This window comes from Gracilinanus agilis, chromosome 1 (assembly GCF_016433145.1).
Source record: "Gracilinanus agilis isolate LMUSP501 chromosome 1, AgileGrace, whole genome shotgun sequence".
Taxonomy (NCBI): Eukaryota; Metazoa; Chordata; class Mammalia; order Didelphimorphia; family Didelphidae; genus Gracilinanus; species Gracilinanus agilis.
The window spans coordinates 657,651,407-657,673,769 of record NC_058130.1 but is presented as its reverse complement, the minus strand read 5'-3'; the positions used below and the strand labels follow the sequence as shown (position 1 = coordinate 657,673,769).

General features: G+C 34.2%; 1 protein-coding gene across 1 annotated transcript in view; it reads left to right on the top strand.

The window, feature by feature from the left end:
• Positions 1-22,363, top strand: part of CSMD3 (CUB and Sushi multiple domains 3) — a 1,590,968-nt gene that overhangs the window by 180,645 nt on the left and 1,387,960 nt on the right. The window contains exon 2 of the mRNA XM_044684131.1: positions 19,648-19,870. Coding sequence (XP_044540066.1) covers positions 19,648-19,870 — 223 coding nt within the window. The remainder of the gene's footprint in view (positions 1-19,647; positions 19,871-22,363) is intronic.

Here is a 22,363-nt window from a genome sequence, read left to right as displayed (position 1 = left end):
TTCTTTTCTTCATGCTTTTTTTACTGGGTGGTAATTTTACTGGTCCCCTATGCCTGGAATACTCACTATCCTACCTTCACACTTCTTTGTTTTCAGTCAAAAGTTAGGCTAAATCTTACTCTCTCCAGGAGATCTTCGCCAATGCTTCCTCTTCCTACATCCTACCACTGCTAGTGTCTTCCCTCTGAGGTTATCACCCATTTACACTGCATATCATAAATGTATATAGTTGTTTTCATATTGTCTTCTCCATTAGAATGTGAATTCCTTAAGGTTAGAGGCTGTTTGTCTTTTCTTGTACTCATAGACCTTAGGTTAATGTCTACCACATAGTAAGCTCTAATAAATGTTTATTGACTTTCTGACTTACATCATCTAATTCAACCTAAACCTGAGCAAGAATGCCCTCAACAATGTCCCTAACAAGTGGTAATATATCTTCCATTTGAAATCTTAAGTAATGAGAAAAATCACTTTCCTTTCAAGTGAGTTCATTATGCTTATAAGAAGATTTAATTGTCTTTCCTTGCAATGCAACAGTTCCCCTTTAATTTATAACCATTTTTTAGCATTCCCATTTTAGCACTTCCATTCTGAGGCAAGCAAAATTTGTACAATCCTCTTTCCATATGCCAACTGTTTAAACAGTTTAATCAACAAATATTTGAAAACAGTTATCATTTCCCCTCAAAATGTGTTGTAGCTCTTATTGTTTGTTTTGTTTATTTTTCTACCAAAATTAAACCAAACCTCCCTAGGATCTTCAGCTGATCTTCTAATGGTATAATTTTCAACCCTTTCACCATCTTGGGCACACCATTCTAGAAATGTTATAGCTAATCAATGTCTCTCTTAAAACAGAAATCACAGAACTGAACTCCAGATGTTCTTTTATCTGGACAGAAAGTAAACACAGAGACCTTTAGTTCCCCTCTGAGAGATACTCTGACACTTTAGATATCTGACTCTATTGATTAAACATGTAATTTGCAACTCAACTATATCATGTCTTTCCTCAGAAATTATAAATTCCAACTTACATATATCTTTTCATTCTCTTGTCACTTTTCCCCCTATTTCTCCTATAAATGCTTTACACAGGAGCTGCTGAATGAACTATGGGTCTTTTTCTATAATCTTTTGTTATTGCATGAATACCATTTCCTTTCTCACTTTATGTCTAGCCCACTCTTTCTGGTAATAGATCTTTCTAGTCATAGTCTTAAAATTCTACTGCACAATAGTTTTTAGGGGTTATATGTATGATGCACCATTCTATGGTTATTCAGGTGACTCACACCTTTGATTCTTTGGATATTGTGCTATTCTGTGATTTACAGTCATAGGTTAAATTTGTGAAGGTTGGTGTACAAATGATGATCCTCTTTTTAAGAAGACAGAGTAATTAAATTCACTGTGACTCCCTAAAAGCAGTTACAAGCAACTCATCTTCTATTCAATTGTGGACTCTTTTCTTTGTTGTTTTTTTTTTTGTGGAATCTGTCCAATCTGAATGCACTGATGAACTAGAGCTATGGGTAGTCCAACCAATAGAATGTGAAGGTCTAGACAGGCATTCTTTATCCATTTTATTTATTTATTCACTGATTTATTTGGAGAGTATATATATTAGGCAAACCTATTTTGAATGATAATAGATTTAATTTAGTATACCTCTAATTAGTACAAACTAATATCTCATTAACTTTTTATGCTAATGTGTCACAGTCTTCAAATCCACTAAAAGCTGTAGACTTTTTTTACCTAAAATGCCATCCAGTTCTGCCTCTTCAACTTATTCACTTGAATTTTTTAAAGAGAGAAATGTAGGGCTGATTTTATATTTATACTTCTTCAATTTTGTCTTATTAAATTCATCCCATTATCCTAGCCTGTCAAAATCTTTTCAGTGCTGATTTGGTCATCGAGCATGTTAGTCATCTCTTCCAGTTTCTTAGCATCTCCAAAACTGATAAGCATTCTGTGTCTTTATCCAGTTCAGGGATAAAAATTTTGACATAGCCAAGTGGGAAAAGCATTGTATTTGACTACAGAAGTCTTGAGTTCAAAACCTGACTTTAATACTTATCTGTGTGACCATACAGAAATCACTAACTACTTTTGAGTATTAGTTTTCTCATATGTTTAGTAAGGAGTTTAAATTAGTCTAGATAAAATTAGCGACAGATCCCTGGAGTACCATCTAAGAAACCCTCCATTCTCTATTTTATATTTTAAAAAATGTATTCTTGTCCATTCAAATAGTCATTAACTTTCTCATGTGCTCATATTCAGTCATTATCTTCAAAAGGATCCATTGAGAAATGTTGTCAAATATCTTGCTGAAATCCATTTATATCATTTTTATGTGATTCTCGTCATCAATATACTTGGTAATTTATTATTCAATACCAATAGAGCCACAATCCTTTAGTGTGGGTATACTCTGCACAGGTGAAATTGTAAATCAGGTAGAACATTTCATCTCAGGTGATTCTTGCCCAGGCCTTTCAATAAATCCCCTCTAATATAATGGCCTACCATGCTGGGGGCCTTCCTCTGTTTCTTTTAATAATCCATTAATTAAATGAAATCTGTAGAGTTTATATGTATTATTGCTTCACCTACTTTTCCAATTATGCATATTCTTCATGATTTATTTTACAGTGCTCAGTTAATTTAGGTATCATTGGTAATATGTGGTAGCCTTTTTATTGTGCATCACAAACATTTTCTGCCCTTTGGGCCCCCTGCAGTTATGATTCTTCTGAGCTCATGCTTTTTCCATTATTTAAAGTCCTATGGCATCACCAGGAGAATATTGTTATTAAAAAGTTAGGCTTTTGCAGCAATGAAAATATCATGATCATTCAAAATGCATAATAATTTCCCAGATACAATTCAGGTCGATAGTCAGGGCCCAACTCTCTATCTATCAATAATGAATAACTAAGGGGGGTTGCATATGAGTATGTGTGTAATAACTTAATGGGTACTCCTATTAACTGCTTGTCATCTTTTAACATTTTAATCTCACTAATGAGGACACCTCCTCAAAAAGTCTGTATTTCCTCATGCTATTTGTCTCTTGATCATGCCTTATGTATAATAATCCACAAAAGGTTCATTAAATGTATAGAAATCATTCTTGGTGCTTTATCATTTTTCAGGGATCATTGTAGCACTGGGGCAACTCATAATTTGAGTTACATATTTTCTTTACCCATAATTTTTCTTGTGTGGATTGACAGACTGAGCTCTTTTTTCATGTCTGTGTACCTTAGGAAAAACTGTCATCAGAAAAAAATGAAGAGCTTTAAATCTTTTCTTCAGTAGGATATTCCTATTTGAATTCTGTAAAAAAGGGGAATCTGTTATTAGATGTTTAATTAATTAAATTATTTAATTACTATAATTTTCCACATAAGAAAATTAACAGTTTAGGATCACTTTTGATTAATGAAGTTCTACTGGACCATGCTGGTCATCATTAAGCATGTTAAATGTTCACCATGCATTTCTTGAATTACACATTCTAGAATTATTCTAGGATTCCAAATAAAAATTCATGGCCTATATTTTAGAGTCATTCAATCATATTTTTGAAAAATAGGACACATTTTTGTCTAGTTCTATGCCAACTTAATTCTTTCTCCATAATTTTTTAAAGGTTAGCAAGATATTTATTTCAGTATCTTTGGCTATGTTGCCTCTGTGAAGTGGGGTAATAGAAGATAACCAATTATCATTTATCACCTCCTTATTTTTCTTGACTTTCAATTATGTGATAACTCTTTATGTTCTTTATATATTCAGGAAGCCATTTTCATTGGTGCAGAAAACAGGAACAAAATAGGAAGTCAGGAGTCTCATTTTGTCTCAGTCATCTGGTATCTGCAGAGTCAGGATGGTAAAGCAGGAAAAGAGCTTAATTTTATATCAAATATCCTGTGTCTGAATCTTGGCTGTTCATTTCCTATGTGCATGACCTGAAGCAATTCTCATTGCTGGTCCTCAGTTTCCTCAATTGCAAAATGGGCATTGAATGAATCGAACTTGAAAATCCTTTCAAAATTGTAATCCTTTATTATAGTCCCAAGCTTCATTCTTATCCTTTATTTCATTTTCCTGTTGCTCCAAGATAGCTATGAAAGAGAAACATCATTTCATTTTGACTTTTTACTTCATCTCTACCCAGTTCTTTTAGTCTTCAGTACTCTTGATATTGTTACAGAACTGGGACATTCTGTTGTTGTTGGGGTTTTTTCCCAATTAAAAGAAATTAGGATTTCTCACCAGAAACTGAAAATGTTTTAAAAGCTAAGAGTTAAAGGAGTAAATGTTTAAAAACAAAGAAAGAACCCAAAACCTACAAAATGTGAAAAAACGGTCATAGGGGATTTATCTGGGTCATTTTATTCAAATAGTATGAGGAAAACCCTGATTATTCAAGTTTTAATAGATTGTGACAAGAGGGGAGCAGTTGATTAATATATTCCTCACAATAGCTGGGCAATCTAAACCCTTCATGGAATGAAATGACTCCCTAAATACCTCCCCACTTACAAATATTTCCTATTACTATCCAGGGCACCACTATCTTCCCAATCCAGTAGGCTCACAAATGAAGTGTCATCCTCAATTCTTCATTATCCCTCACAAACCTGTATTCAATCTGTTGCCAATGCCTATCGAGTTCACCTGTGCAATATTCCCTAGATATACCATTTAATTCCCTCTGACACTGTCACCACTCCCATACATGCTTCCATCATATCATCCCTGAACTAATGCAAGAGCCTGCTGATGAGTCTGTCTGCCACAAGTCTCTCCCTACTCTAACCCATCCTCTATTCAGCTACTAAACTGATTTTCCTAAGTGGCAGTTCCTACCTTGTCATCCCTGACACTGTCTCCACCCCTCCTATCTCTGTCAATCAATAAACTCCAGTGACTTTCTATATTTTTCAGATCCAAATACAAAATCTTCTGTTTAGAATTCAAAACGCTCCATAACCTAGCAAGCTCCACCCTTTCCATCTTTCCAGTCTTATATCTCACTCTTGAAATATATTCTTCAATGCAGTGACAGTGATTTTCTTGCTGTTTCATGAACAAAGCTCTCCATAGCTTTTCTTCCATAGAATGCTTTCCCCCTCATCTTTACCTCCTGCCATCTCTTGCTTCCTTCGTCACAACAAAAATCCCATTTTCTATAGGAAGTATTTCTTAATATCTCTTAATTTTAGTAACTTTAATTTTTAAATTCTTATTTCTCTTGTATGTAACTTCCATATATGTGTGTGTGTCTGTGTGTGTGTGTTTGTGACTCCTCCTCCCCATTAGATTTTTGAGCTCTCTCACTGCAGAAACTATATTTTGTTTTTGTACTGTCACTGCTTAGCATAGAGCCTGGAACACAGTAGGTACTTAATAAATAATTCTTAACCCCCTGAAAGACAGTTCAGAAGTACATGATCAAAATTCAGAATTGGATTCCCTTAGGCTCATCCATGTAATCTAAAATATATACATATATTTGTATATATATATATATATATATACACACACTGAGATCTATAGGTATAGATGATATACATATAAAAGTTTTATAGATGCTTTTTAGTCATCAAAATGAAATTGTCTTCCTATTTGATTTTTTTCAATTATTCAACTTTGCTTGTTATAATTTGCCAAACAGTATAATTTTTCAAATCTACATAAAATTTTAACTACATTTCTGGTACATTTACACTGAAACTATTACAAAAATTTTAAGAGCAACTTAAAACAAAAAATAACATTTTTCTCTTAGTGGCTAACTGAGCCTTACAGACTTCAAACATTGTGTAAGGGAATTTTTTTTTGTCCAGATTTGTAATTTCATTGATGTAGGGAACTTTGGGTGAAAATAAATAAGCAAAAAAAATCTTCTTTGCCAATCCAGATCTATAAACCATTTGTGTACAAAATTACCTCCTGTCATAAGAAGTCAGGTAACCTGAGCAGGTCCACATGGCCACTATATGTAGGAGGCATAAATTCCACTGAGGTTTTTCTGACTCCAAAACCTTTTTCTATTACTGCAGCCTCTTTACATAAAGTATGATGGGATGGCATGACTTAGACCAATGTTAAGGTTCAGTGGAAGAAAATAAGGCATTTATAGGCTGTAATGTGGAAAAAGGGTTTTGGGGTTGAATATATTAAAAGGTTAGGTCACCAGGGGATTGAACAATTATCAATTCCCAAATAAAAAGTAACCTCAAGTTAAAATGACTTTTATGGAAATTTATTTACAAATGAGAAAAGGAAGAAGAAATTAGGAAATAAGAATCTAACACAGTAGGTAACTTGCTCTGATCCCCTAGTTAATCAGGTAGTTCTAATTAACCCTCAGCCCAGAGAAATCCAGCTTTGATCCCAAAGCTGGAGACTCAGAGGGCCAGAGGGTCCCAGAGGCGAATGAAGTAAAAGCTTCAGTCGCAGTCTCTATTAAAAGGGAAGTTCCTTAAGAGAAGTTCAGGAAGATTCAGTCTTACACTCATCACATGGAATGCCCCAGTCATGAACCAGCAGAGCTCCTTCAGGTCCCTTTTACAAACCAGGGGACCCAGCTCTGCTGACTGAGTTCTCTTTTTAAAGGGGCCTCTTTTGTGTCACTTCCTGTGGCCTCCTCTTAGTTTACAAGTCCAATAACAACAGATGCTTTTCTTAGGACTGCCCATGAGGCAGTCAGTAATTCTGACTTGTTACTCTAGCACACGTGGGTTACAGACCACCCAAAAATGGAGATGTTTCCACCTTTGGTGATTAAATCTAAAGATGGGCAATATAGATTTAATATAATTATCACAAGGCCATTCAACAGTTTAAAAGGGGAGGTTTACCTAGTTAAAACATAAAAAGGATGGTCATTCAATAAAGATACTCCAGCATTTAGCTAGGATAGGCTGTCCACTGTAAGGCATTAAATTAATAGTTGTGACTAAAATATGAGAATTCTAAGGTAATATTGTGGTAGCCAATTAAAAAATATTATAGCTCAAGTCACAATGACTTTTAATAGCTTTTTATTTACAAAGAGGTGGAAAGAGTAAAAATAGAGAAGTATAAAAGAAGATAGAGAAGATGTCTAGCCTATCACACTAAATATGGCTCGGGAGCTCAGGGCATGTTAACTCTTGACCTGAGGACCCAGTGTTCCACCCATGTTGTCCTCCTCCAAGAGAGGAAGGCATCTCTGGAACTAATCTCTCTCTCCAGAAGCTGGAAAGGAAGACTGGCTACTCACTTACCCAAAAAACAAGGTCCTAAGTCAAAGCCAAGGTCCAAGTCAAAAGTCACATCCAAGAGACAGGTCACCAACTGAAGCTCCAAGCCAAAGATTCAAGCAAACCCCCCAAGCCAAAGCCTCCAGCCAAAGAAGTTCAGGACTTTTTATAGTCCTTTTTCCACATCATGTCCTGTCCCTTCCCCTTTTCACAGGGGCCAATCACAGCTTCCAAAATGCCTAGCACTGCCCAGAGGGGGGCAGTCACTGTGGGATCCACCTCTCATCCTCTGAGGGTATCAACTCTTTGATTAGGTTAAATGGGTGGAGCTCTCCAAGTAAGTGACTTGTGTATTCTCTTATTTGATGGCTAACAAAGTGTGAAGTAGGAGTTAAGTAGGGGTTTCTTAGATTTATTAACTCAAAGTAGACAAAGAGAATAAAGAATTCCTTTTCACATCACATACCTCCATAACCTCATAATACATGTGTATAAACACACACACATACCACACATACTGTTAACTGGGAAAACAACACAAAACTATTAAATAGTCAGAAAAAATACACTTTAATTAAGGAAAGGGGTTCAGTGCTTTCCACAAGGCCTCCACACAGAGCTGTGTGCTACAAACCCACACAGAGTTCCAAGACCCTGGTTGCTCTGGTCACTGAACCGTGGGAGAGCCAACCTCACCAAATTGACAACTCTGAAGGACAAAAGAATTTGAGGAACTTATATAGCTTTTGGGAAACCAAGGAACAGAGAAATATGATTGATTGACATTACTATGGCTAAAAGGAAATGGGAGTACCCAAACTAGTTGATAGGTTTGGGAAAGAAACCATAGCCAAAGGCTAGGGTGCCTACTTTACCATGGATACTAAAAGGATGGTCCCTGCCCAGGTGTTGGTCTTCTTGGAAACAGGTCTGGTACAATGAGGAAAACTTCTAAAATACAAGGAAATTTAGCATTTGCTTAGCCCTACCTAACTGAGATTATCATTTACTTTAGGGTCCATTGTTCAGTCTGAGACTAGCTAAATCTGAAACTTACCTCAGGGTGAACTCTCAATGAGAAGGAGGACTAACTTGGGGTCTCTAGCTTACAAGCTAACTCTAAAATTTAGGGTTCTCTTAGATTCTATGTTGACATTACCACCATATGGAAATGATCTTGTCTGCACAACATAACCTAATAATTTGAATATGCTTGGGATATCAGTCAAGTCTGAAAGGCTCCTGATTCCAAGGAGTGGGCCATTCCTACTCCTCATTACATGACAAGGAAGTAAGACCTGAGACTACCAGGAAGCTTCATTAACAGGTGCAATTTAAGCCATAGCCCTTGGGTCAATCAGATCCTCCAGAGATCTTTGTTACCTTTCAGGAGAAAATGGGACAAACTCATGGGAATGGGGGAAGAGTCGAAAACCTAGGGAAATGTAGTCTATTACAAAAGGGTTAACTAACTCAAATATCAAAAGATTTAAAAGTATTTGAGTCAGATATTAAATATATTTAAGCAAATTGCAAACTTTAAGTGTTTTATAAATGCTATCATTAGGTAATATTATCATCAAAATAAATTACCCTTAGGTTAATAATTTTGAAATGTCACATCTGTGTATTTGTAATGGATTTTATCTACTAAATATCTGACTTTCTGGCTAATAAAAGGACTTTTAGGGTTAGACATCAGAAGAAACCAGTAATTACTGGTTTTATTGTTACATTATGCAAATGAATAGAAGGAAGTATATTTAACATAAAATACAAATTTAATATTTCAGGCTTACAAGAAGGTAAAGAAACATTGAATAGGAAAAGGAAAAATTTAATTTTAAACAAGTTTATCTTGAAGAGAAGAATAAAAATGCTGGGATAAGTATCTTGATATCTTGAACTCTGATACATCTTATATGACACTGTTTTGCCCCAAACTCCTGCTTCTGGGAATATGTAGACTGTTGTAGAAATAGCAAGGAGCCAGAATTAGCTAAGACCTAGTCTGCCATGAACTGTCTATTCAAGGATTGCAAACTATAACCCTGAGGCTACATGCTTTTTGTATAGCCTTTGAGCTAAGAATGGTCTTTACATTTTAAAATTTTATCTTATTTAAGAAAAAAAAAGAGCACTCAGCTCTGGTGTACAAAAGCAGACCACAGGGTGTCAAATTCAGTTTGTTGTTGCCAGTTCTATATCATCTTAGGCAAGAAAGTTGACCTTTTGTGCCTTAATTTTACCATTTAACATTTTACTTCATAAAGCATTTTTAGAGATTGAATGAGATCATTACAAACAAAAATTCTTAATGGGCTGAAAAAAAACAAACACAAATCAGTACAAACCAAAGAATTATCCCTTTTGTTACTCTTCGTAAATTTGTTTTGGATGTATGAAAATAACAATTATTGTTCCTCATTATCCTTGGCAAGGTTACTAATTCCAACAGTGCCTTCACCATTGGAGTTGATATCCATTGCACGTGGACCTTAATATGGACTTTCTTCAGAAGAATGAATAATACTTGATGTGTAGAGAAGATTATAGAAATGAAAATGTTTTCTCTAACTTTGTTGCAAACCCCTTTTGCCATTCTCTTCTCCATTTAATTCCTATCAAACCTCTATATTCCAGCTTAAAAATAACCTTCCCTAATGATCTCTCTCAGTATTTGTTCAGCCGTGTTCTGATTTCCTAAATTAGGAGGCACACCAGATAATGTAAAAGCAAGAGGTACTGTTTTGTTGCAAGCTCAAGCTTAGGTCCCACAACCTCCAAAGCAAATGGAACTTTGAATGAGGGGCTTAGCCAGCTTATATAGTTTGAGTACCAGGAACTTGGGGGCTGCATGTTTGTTGTTTTTTATTCAGCAGACAGTATTATTTGAGGGTCTTCCTGTCATTCATTCAGCAGATGTTACTGGTTGGGGTCTTCTTGTCATTTAGCAGATGTTTCTGCTTGTAGGTCTTCCTGTCATTCAGTAGATGTTGCTAGTTTGGGGTTTTCCAGGTTTTCATAGAGCTCAGAGTCTAACCTCAGCAGCTCTCATAAACTACTTAAAGACCAGTCAAAGGACGAAATTTTACCCTGAAGGAACACCATAAATTGTCCCTGAGCAAAATGATACCATTAGTTAGAAGGAGAAGAAATAATATATCATATAGGAAGTTAGAGAATTTAGGCACCAGCCTCCTTACAGAGGAACACCTGGGATACCATGAGGTCAACTGGTGCAGAAACTGCCCCTGCAGTGTGGGAGTGTTCCATCTGAGAATTTCATAATTTTTCATTAGGAGAGAATAAATGTTTCCTGTGCCCTCTAAACTGCTTCCCTCCAATAAACTGAATTGCTGAGCATGAAGAAAATAGACATCCATCAAATCACAGATCCCTGATTGTAGTTAACTATAGTTATTTATTTATATGTCATGTCCACCTACCAGACTACCAGCTCCATCAGAGCAGGGTCTTTGTCTTGCCTAAATTTAGTCTGACTTTACACACAATGGGCCCTTAGAGATGTTTGTTTAATTGAATTGAACTTGCTTCCGCCTTTGTTTCTGAGGAATATTTTTCAGACCAAAGCTTTGTGACAGGTTGCCCATGAATTATTCAGTTTCCTAAATTAAAGCCTCCTGATCCAGCTGCTAGATAATCAATTTCATTTTCTGACATATCTTTAACAGCTTATATATTTTTAAAAAGCAAACACTGTAAAATGTGGACAAATCTTGTTAGATAAGTACCTGATGTACTGTGGGTGCTCCATAAATATTTATTGATTATATTTCAATATGAGTGAATATTGAGAACATTTTCAATGCCTCATTACATCCAGAAACAAAACAGAAACTAAAGGCACAAAAATATGTAAAAAAAGTCTTTATGTACAAAAAAACATCAGCCCAATTATTAATATTTTGCAAATGAATACATGGAAAAGTTGCAATTTTGTCAACAAGGGGAAATTCTGTTGTGGGTTTTCCCACATAGATTCCAACCTATATGAATGGCTTTATAGAGTAAATGCTAGTGATTTGCTGCAGGCACAGAGATATTAAGCAATTTGTCCAGATCACTCAGCTAGTACTTGTTTAAGGTATTATTTGAACCTTTCTCTTTGTGATACCAAAGCATAATGTTCTATCTAGCATCACAAAATTGCCCACCACCCAATAATTTTGTTCTTCTTGTTGTTATTGAGAAGTCAGTGTGGTTTAGTGGGCTTCTGGCATCAGAGACTAGGAACCTGAATCAAAGCATTAGATTTGGAATTAGGGTATTTGAATTGATATCTAGATTCTACTACTTTTTTGAAGTGTAATGGCAGATAAATCACCTTTTCTCGATGAGACCATTTCCTCATCTGTAAAGTATAGGAGATAATACCTGTGTAACCTCACTCAAAATCTTGTTATAATATGATAGTGTCATAGGATTGTAGATTTTGGATTAGAAGGAACATTTATAGAATAAATTTTCGGATGAGGAAACTGAGATCCAAAAAGGAAAAATACAGTAGTAACTTGATACATGAGCTCCTAAAGTCAGGAGCAGGTTGGGATTTTTTTTTTTTTGCTTTAAGTCACAAGGGGATATTTGAATCATGAGCTTCAGCTGGTGGGAGGAGTTTGAGGTGGATGAGGTAATCAGTACAAGCAAGATTAAGGAAATAGTGAGGATTTGGGAAAAAATTAAACAGTTTATTGAAAAGACTCACCCAGAAAAAAGTGGCAACAGGTCATGCCTCGGAGCTGTGTAATGACACTTGTTTCGCACATTATCAAAATGTCCTGAAAGGGAGGAAAAAACAAACTTCCACTGAAAGGTATTTATTGAAACAGAAAGTGTGGCAAAACAGCCAAAACTCAATGAAGAAAATGATGATAATTATGTAAAGTAAAAAATATCAATTAATTTTAGCAATAAAGTCACATATCATAAGTAATGTGTAAGGTCACATTTGCATTTAAATGTAGCATTATCTGTGTAGAGAATAAGTTATGTTAAGCAATAGCTCAGGAAATGAAAACCTTCTCTGCCAGCATCTTTGACTGACCTTGAAGGTAAATAACATTTCATAAGCAAGTTTATTTCTTTACATTCTTTCTTATTATCTATAAATAAATTTATTTGTTATTTATAAAGTATATTTTAATATTTAAAAGTATATAAAGCAAAAAATTAATTTGGGGGGGAGGGACCAGTATGGATTAATTGCATATCCATTAATTTAAATGGGGAAATTAAATTTGATACACGAGCAAATTGAGTTACAAGACTGGCCATAGAACAAATTAAACTCGTGTGTCAAGCATTTATCTTTGAGTTCCTGTGGTGTGTGGGTAACTGCTGCTAACATATATCTACCACAATACAGAAATTATAGAGGTAAAAAATTAGGTTTCATTATGCTTAAGCACAGGCTCAGATTTCAGACACAAATTCCAGAACAATATGAGGATTCTAACAAGTCCTCTTATAGACAAAATTGCATCAGAGTGATAGAGAAAAAATTCTTTAATATATTTCAATCTCTTAAATTCTTCATAGGCCATAAAATTTTAAAAAGGACAGATTCATAATCTCATGCTCCCTTTAATATCATAAAAGTTGAATAAAGTGAGTTAAAAAGTTATAATCTCATATAGGCCCTAAGGAAACAAACCCAGTTAAATAAAAATGGATAAACTAAATGAGTTTATAGATTAAACTAGAGTTAAAAAGTTTACACTGGGTTGATTGAGGGAGGAGAGGTTTACATGATGCCAAGGAATTGGGATAGGTGAGATGAGCCATCTCAAAAACCCACTTACTAGGAGAAATGGCCCTAACCTCCCCAAATAACGAGAATTAATAAAAGGCAACCAAAATGGTCATAACAATAATATGTGTATTCTGAACATTATAGATTTGTGCTGAGTAGAGTTTGTGTTTCAGGTAATAATTTTGTCATTTGAGAGATGTATTAAAAAAGGAAAGATGGACTGGTCATATGACTATAGCACTCTAAATTTGATTTATTGATCTTTACTTCATTGGGTATGATATCTATTTCAAGGAAAATTGAAGAAAGCCTTCAGCACATTGAGTAGAACACCTATAAAAAACTCATGTTAGAACACGGTTAAAAATGGCAGAAAACAGGCCTCTGTATAATATGCATTTTAATGGGAATACTTAAATTTTGAACTTGTAGATGAACTCATTTACTTGAGGGTTAATAATCACTTCCTAAGCATATGAAAGTTCAAAGAAAGATTTTGCAATAATTTAGTGTCAAACAATTAAGAAGCATTTCTCAGCACAAAATATCAATTGGATGAATAGGTAGTAAAGCACTTTTCTCTTTTTTTACTATCTCACAAGTTACCCTGGAGACCAGGTGTTGACTTTCTGTTGACAGACATTAAACAATCCCATGAATCATTTTATCCTAAATCTGGTCTTCGGTTCCCCAACACAGGAAACTCAGAAGGTAACAAGAAAAATGATCAAAGGAAAAAAGTGACAGGAAAAATATAATACGATGTTGTAACATGTTTAACATAAAGATAAGATAGGGAAATTTGAATTTTGAAAAAATGGAGGGCCATTTCTTTCTAAGCTACTTGTTCCCTTAAGGAGAATAACTGATATAAATGAGAGAAAATGATTCTTCTGAAAAGCAGTAACCAAAAGCCTGAAAATTGTTTCCCTAAGTTAACCAAGATTAAAGATAAAAGGAAACAGGCCAAAAGCTATGTAGAAGCTAAAGTCTCTCATATTAATTCCCTTTTCACATTCACAGTTGCTGTCAAAACAGTAGACATCAATAGCCTCTTAACAATCCATCTCCTGGCTCTGTGTCTGTACAGTTGTTCCCCAGTGTTTAGAATTGGTTATCTTCTCATCTGTGTCACCTAGTATTCTCTTCTTTACACACTACCCCAGCCTCCAGCCCCATTTTTAAAAAAGATCTTATGCCATTCTCTCCAGACCTTTTTCCTTCGCTCTTAGGAATTTCTTCCACTTTGTTAATATTCTCTTATCTTAAAAACCATTTGACACTCTTTGTATTTACTTATAATACATAGGGGTTATAATAGGAGGCATCTCAGTGTAACAGTGGATAAAAGGGTGGGCTTGGAGTCAGGAAGACTTGAGTTCAAATCAAGATTCAGAAACTTGCTGGGCAATGCTGGGTTGGTCATTCACTGCTGTTTCCTTCAATTTCTTCAAGTATAAAGTGGGAATGATGATAATCTCATCTACCTTCCAGGGTTGTCAGTATCAAATTAGATGGTATTTGAAAATGCTTAGCACAATGCCTGGCAAAAAATATAAGCTATATAAATGCAAATTATTATTGCCCTTGTTATTAATAATTCTACATTCAACTATAGAATGTCTGTAGGCAAAAACAAATTTGCTTAAGGTTTATATTCTCAGCACCTACTACAGTGCCTTGCACATAGTAGGTACTTAATGATTATTAAATTGAATTGAATTAATCAAAAAACAACCCTTTTGAATCCTGTATTTACCTCCGAAAGTATGGAGATGCATGTCTTGGGCCCCATGAATAATTTATAGATTAAGATGAGCATGTTATTTTAGGACATATGTCCTTTTGCTAAAATCATCAGGGTTATGGGGCTTAGAAATATATAAAACAGCCCATAGATCAGATTTTAGCTAAAGGGATTTTTGCTTGCATTTAAATATGAGACTCAAATTGGAAGCTGTTCAGGCAGAAAACTAATAGAAATGGGTGATAGCTAATTAACCTAAGGCTTCAAAGTAATTGCTCTTCAAGAAGTAATTTAAAAGGGCTCTTTCATTTACTTTTATTTTTGCATTTAATAAAAATGCTTTATTTGTTTCATAAATAAAAATACATTACTACATGAGTTTTTAAAAAATGTATATCCTATACAACTTCTTGGTGAAACAAAAAATCACTATTGGTATTTTTTGTTTTGACATCACCTGTATTTTCCTCTGTATTCTTTTTCTCTCCTCCTTTCAGAGAACCATTACTTATGACAAATATAAAAAAAATCTAGATAAGTAGATGATAGATAGATGAAAGAAAACTTAGTAAAGATGGTCAACACATGAAAAATATTTTGTTACATGTAGTAATTTCCACATGTGAATTCTAGTCTTTGAAAAGTGAAACAGCAACAAAAGAGAAGGGATGTCTTCTCTTTTTTGGTGCAAGTTTATTTTTAAAAAATTTTTAACATGTGACTTAGATTGCTTTGTGATTATTCTTTCCATTTGCTTTGTTCTAGTAAATAAGTATATTGTTTTCCAGGATCTGGTTACTTTACTTTGCCTCAAGTAATTTAAATTTTTTTAGCACTTCTCTGTGTTCAGAATTCTCTTCATTTCTTATAGCGTAATTAATATTCCATCACAGTCATGTACCCCAATTTATTTAAACATTTCCCACTCAAAAGAAATCTACTTTGTGCCTCATTCTTTGATAAAGCAAAAAAAAAAAGTGATACCATGCAGATTTGTGTTTATATAGAGCTTTTATTTTTGTCAGTGGCCTCTGTGGGGTCTATGCCTAGCAGAGGAATCTCTGGATCAAAAGGAATTAATGTTTCAGACATATTGAATAATTCTAAATTGTGTTCCAGAATGATTCTACCAATTCATAGCTCCATCAATAAAAGCATTAGTGTTTTTTTTCCAGTACATCTTTCCATGACATCTCCAATACTGACCATTCCCATCTTTGGTCATCTGTTTCATTTTGTAGAATATAAAGTAAACCTGTATTGCTTTGACTTACATTCATATTATTATTATTTGAAATATTCCTTTCTATGTTTATTATTAATTTACAATTCTATTGAGAATTGTTTATTCAAATTCTTTGACCACTTTCTAACTGTGAGATGACATCTGACATTTAGTCATTCAAAATATAGTTACATTCTCTCTTTCTAGACTTATTACAAATTATTCCTAATTAGGTACTCTGTGCTTCAGACAAAATGGCCTACTTTTTATCCCCCATAAAAGACATTCTGTCTCCTTCCGCACACCTTTACCTGGGCTATACTCTCATGAGTGAAATGCTTGCCCTCTTGACTTTGTGAAATCTAGTTCCTTTCAAGGTTCAACTTCAGTTCCCTATTTTTTAAGACACCTTTTCTTACTTATTAGTGAGATCTTGCCACCTTCTAATCCTCCAAAAATGTGTATCTGTAAGTGCCATAATAGAGAAAATACTCTACATGGTATTAGGGAAGCCAGAGGCCAAATGCAGGCAGAGACATTTGTTAGCTACTTAACCCCAATCAAGTTAGTCTCTCAGTCTCAGTTCCATCATCTATAAAATAAGTGGACATTTACCTCACAGGGTCTTTGTGAGGAACAAATCTTATAACATGTGATTATATATTATTTTAAATCTGTGAATGTGTTTTATCCCAATAACCAAGTATCTTGAGGTCTGAGACTATTTTGTTTTTATTACTGTAATCCCATTGTCTAGCATAATATATTTGATATATATTGAAGGAAGCGCTTAATAAATGTCTTTAGATTGCTTGATAGACATATGCATTCATTTTCCCCCTGGATTGCCTTAATCAATTTGAAATATATAGGGAGAATTTGACACGGGACTATTAATGCTCTGCTCTTTCTGGCACTTATGCCTTGGAATATGGATCATACCAGGAAGAGTAATTTAGTGGCAAGAGAAATAAAGTTGGTGTCAGGAAACTTGGGTTTGGATCCTATCTCTGACACTTTCTAGTTATGTGACTTTCAGCAAATCAGTTGCCTCACCTAATGTGTAAGAATAATAACATAAGTACCATCAACCTCACAAGGCTATTTTCAGGGAAAACATGTCATAATTGTTCAAATACTTTGTAAAGATAAGCTATCATGAAACTAAAGTTGAATCTTACATTGAATCCTATTCTCTGCTAATATAGTGACCTGTTATAGCAAAATAAATTCTAGCCTAATTTGGAGCCTAGATGATGTATGTCCACATACTAGGACTGTAGTTCCCTTCTTTTTCCTTTCTGTGAATTTTCTGAAAATATTCACTGCTTTAATACATTAACTTTGCATTTTACAGCATAGTATTTCATTTTACTGTAGAAAAAGATATCTCTCTGAAATCTTTTTCAATGACACTATCATCCTGATATCTTGATTTTTTTACTGATGGTAGTAAATATCTATTCTTTACTAAGAAGTTTCCAACTGCATGGAAAAAATAAAGATGTGATTAATTAAAATCATTTAGAAACAATTAGACTATATTTCTATTTAATATTAGTATTCTCTGACTGATTCTGATTATTCTGATTCATTAGATATGTTAAATTTAAGTTTACCCAAGAAAGAATGCAAATAGCTACTAACCTTAAGAGAGGTAGAAAAACATCTGGTGGGGGCGAGGAAGCTTAAAAAATATTACCAATGAAAACTGAACTAAGAAGCGGCATAAAATAACTCATTAAAGCCAAATGGAGTAGGAATAGGAAAGATGTTATAGAAAAAAAAAAGAAGGGATAACCCACACATAACTCAAATACTTTACCTATTACACAAGAAACATTAAAAGAACCGTAGGAATTCCTGGCCCACCTCAGTTTCTGAACATAGTTTTTTGGAATATATTTTATTCCATTTTTTTCCAGACAAATAGTTAGTTTTAATATATTGCAGTCTACCTTTGCCCGCTGTTCCTTCCATTAACCTTTACATCACTTAAAATATTCAATACATATGGAGACAGTGAATGAAAGAACATTCTAACAAAGCTGAATTTTAAGGTCATGGAACTGCTATTTTAACTCATGTCATTACTCTCAACCATAAGACTGTTTGTTATCTAAGTAACTAATTAAATTATAATCTTGGAGAGTAGAATCTTATTGTTGTGGGTACCACAATATTACTAGTCATACAAGTTCACCATGTAAGCATCATTCTCCACAATATTTTCTCTCCCTCTCTCTGTGTGTGTCTATCTGTCTGTCTCTATGTCTGTCTGTGTCTGTCTCTGTGTCTGTCTCTCTGTGTCTGTCAGTCTATGTGTCTGTTTATCTGTCTGTCTCTCTCTCTTCCCATACTATACATCTAGTCAGCTACCAAATGCAGTTAATTTCTTTCTCTACAACACCACTCACATTCATCCTTTTTATTGTCTACTCACACAAGTCACCACCATAGTTTAGGCCCTTCTTAACTCTCACTTGGACTATTGCAATAGCCTTTTAATAAATCTCCTTTCTTTAAGTCTTTCAGTAATCCATCCTCCAACTCAGCTGTCAAAGTGATTTCCTTAAAGCACAAGTTTAACCACATTATACCCCTCTCCAAAGTCCAGTAGCTCCCCAATACTCCTAGGTTTAAATATAAAATATTTTGTTTGGCTTTTAAAGCTCTCTATAATCTCATTCCTCCCTACTAGTCCAATCTTCTTAAATTTTAATCCCTTCCATACACACTAAGATTTAGTTCCTTTAAAGTTATGTATACATATGTCCTATCTCAGTGTTAATGCCTTTACAATGAATGTCCCTCATGTTTTGAATGCTTTTCCTTTCATCCTCTAACTCTGAATCCCTAGCTTTGTTTAAAACCTAATTCACCTTCACCTGCTCAAAAAGACTTTTTTTTTGTCAGTACAGAGCTAGTGTCATTCCCTCTAAGTTTACCTGCTATCTACTTTGATTTTTCTCATATGTTCCAACTTGTTATATTTCCTATTAGAATTTAAGTTCCATGATGACACTTTTTTTAACTTTTTATTCTTTAGCATAATTCCTGTCTTTAAAAAAATTTCTAAGTAAATGTTTGTTGATTGATTATGTCTCCAGCTCCTTGAAGGAAGCAAATATGTTTTATTAAATACCTACTATGTGATGATCTATTTGCCAAGTTCTTTGCAAATATTATCTGATATGATCCTTAGAACAACCCTGTAAGGTAGGCAATGTTATTATCCACTTTTGCCATTAAAAAATCTGAGGCAGACAGAAGTTAAGTGCCTTGCCATAGAGCTGGTAAGTGTCTAAGGCTGGATTGGAACTCAAGTCTGTCTTACTCCAAACTCTAGTCACTACTTTATGAAAGTCATTTAAATTTATATTTGACTATGGAATTAGAGGATCTATGTGACATATGGCAAATGACTTCAAACTTTCTTGAATACAGTTTCCTTAAAAGTAAAATAAAGGAGTCGGACTGGATAACCTCTAAGATCCCTTTGAGTTCTAAATCCATGATTATATGATAGTTCTATCCCTTCATTTTCAATTTAGTTCTTGACTTCATAATTGACCATGGTTTGTATTGTACAGTACTGATGTTTTTCATGTATTTTCTGTTGCAGGGTTTATTTATACATGTGGTGGAACATTAAAAGGACTCAATGGCACCATAGAGAGCCCTGGATTCCCATATGGCTACCCAAATGGTGCAAACTGTACATGGGTAATAATAGCAGAAGAACGGAACAGAATACAAATTGTCTTCCAGTCATTTGCTCTAGAAGAGGAATATGACTACTTATCATTGTATGATGGGCATCCTCATCCTACAAACTTTAGGACAAGGTAGGTCTGCTTTGATGTGAAAATGCTAAAAAATTAACTATGTAGCCTGTTTTAAAAAGATGCTCTAAAATATATGGTGGATATTTAATTATGGCTTATTCATCAATATCAAATGTGATTATATTTTATAGTGCTTAATGTTAATTAGGATATGTATGTATGTGCGTGTATATATGTGTATACACACACACACACACACACACACACACACACACTCATCCTCTGAAGACAGATAAAAAAATAAAAATTGGTTGGTGATTTTTTCCTTCCAAGTTCGTATCAAATAACCAAATGCACATGTCCCTGAAAGTTCTATAAAAGGTAAAATTTTATAAACTGAACCATATTTAAAATTCCCCAAATCTAACCATTTAAAGGAATGTTTCAAGGGAAAGTTACTTTTTGGGGGGAGGATATTGACCACTTTTGCAAAACAAATGAATGCTATCTAGTAATCTCCCTTTTCAAATAATTATTATTATATCTGTATGTAATATATTTGTAAAATTAACAAAATTATACTTTAAATTATCTAATTTATTAAAGGATACATCATTTAAATGTTGTGAATGTCATTTCATATTGGTCTTTTCAAATATCTGTCCATATGAAAGAAGACTATTTCTATCATGATACCCATTAGCGAAATGAAGCAAGCTTCCATTACTTTCTTGCCTTTTCAAGTGTCAAAACCACTTTTTAGTAAATGAGTTATCTGTAAATTCAAATTTTTTTGTTTTGTTTTATTCTCTTGAATCAAACACATTCATCAACAATCATTTTCATCTTGCAAGCTCAAAATATTGGGAACTTCAAATATGTCACTTAGTCCCTGATTTTTCTGTACATTTACATTGCTTTTTCTTAATCTTAATATTCAGTTTAAAATAGAGCAGCAATAATTTTAGGTCAACTTTAGAGCCAACTTAGTGTTTCGTATAGCAATTTACACACGCGTTTAAGAACTAAGCACTGAAATTATTAGTAGTCCCATTTTTGTTGATGAAAAGATAGAAGGCCAAAGAAGAAAAACTTATCTACTATCTAGATACTATCTAGATAAGTAACTTATCTACCACCACATAATTAGGAAGAATTGGTAACGGGCCTAAAGCCAGACTCACCTAACTATTGTACCACTGTGCTTTCTACTATATCATGCTGTCTCAACCACACTATCCAAAAATAATAATAATATACCCCGTTACCTTATAGATTATAAATATCAAATCCTCTTAATTTATTTACATTTTGGATTTTGAAGGTCTTTCATTTACTCCTCTTTTGCATAATTCTCTTCTGAGAATTAATATTTGTTTTTTATCTATTTGCCTTTTGATTAAAAACAGCACTGACATAGGAATTTTTAATGACTGCTTATTGCTTTCTCCTGCTATCTTCTTAGAAAATTTGAAAAATATTCATTAATTACTCATTTTATGCTAAGTACTGTACTAGACCAGAAGACATAACTATTTGGCAGATATTAGTATGCGGATAATTACATGAATGGAAAGAAAGAGAAGAGGGCAAAGGAAGGAGTTAATTCTACCTCTTCTAATGAGCCAGTACTGGGCTAAATATTTAGAAGGCAAAAATAAATGAAATAAGTCTCTACCCTCCGAGGATTTATATTCTACTAAGTTAGAGGTCCTATTAAAAACTCTAGAGCAGTGATGGGCAAACTTTTTAAAGAGGGGGCCAAAGGAAAGGAAATGCTCATCTGTCAGTCTGTTTCTAAGGCAACTCTTCCAAAGTTTCATTGTATTGTATCCTACTAATTGTATTCATCAGACTAGGAATAATGTCATGAAGCTGGATAGAACATTTCAGCCCCCCACCCTCCATCTGGCCAGCAGGCTGTAGTTTGCCCATCACTGTTCTAGAGGTACTAGAAGAGAAACAGGTAGATCAAGGACTATTCCACCAAAGATTTTCAGGTAAATGAATTTTGAAGGAAAATGAAGATTCTGAAAGTTGGTGTATATTCCAAAGTGGTAGATACAATGGACAGCAAGTTCAGAGAAACATCTTTAATGAAACATATGGTGTATGAAGGGTGACTATATGAATTAAGAATAGCAATAAAGATTGAAACCTGATTATGGGAGGCTTTACATGTCAAACTGAGGAGTTCATGTTTTAACCTAGAGACGTTGACTCTTAGAGGAAGCCATTGAAAATTTTTGAGCTGAAGAGGATCATGGAAAGGCTGATAAATTAGGAATAATATCTTGGAAGCCTGTGGAGGAGTCTATATTCCAATAGAAGTAGAATATAAGGTTTTCAAAGGTAGATACTTTTCTTCCTTCCTTTCTTTCTTCTTTCCTTCCTTCCTTTTTCCTTCCTTCCTTCCTTCCTTTCTTTCTTCTTTCCTTCCTTCCTTTTTCCTTCCTTCCTTCCTTCCTTCCTTCCTTCCTTCCTTCCTTTCTTCCTTTCTTTCTTTCTTTCTTTCTTTCTTTCTTTCTTTCTTTCTTTCTTTCTTTCTTTCTT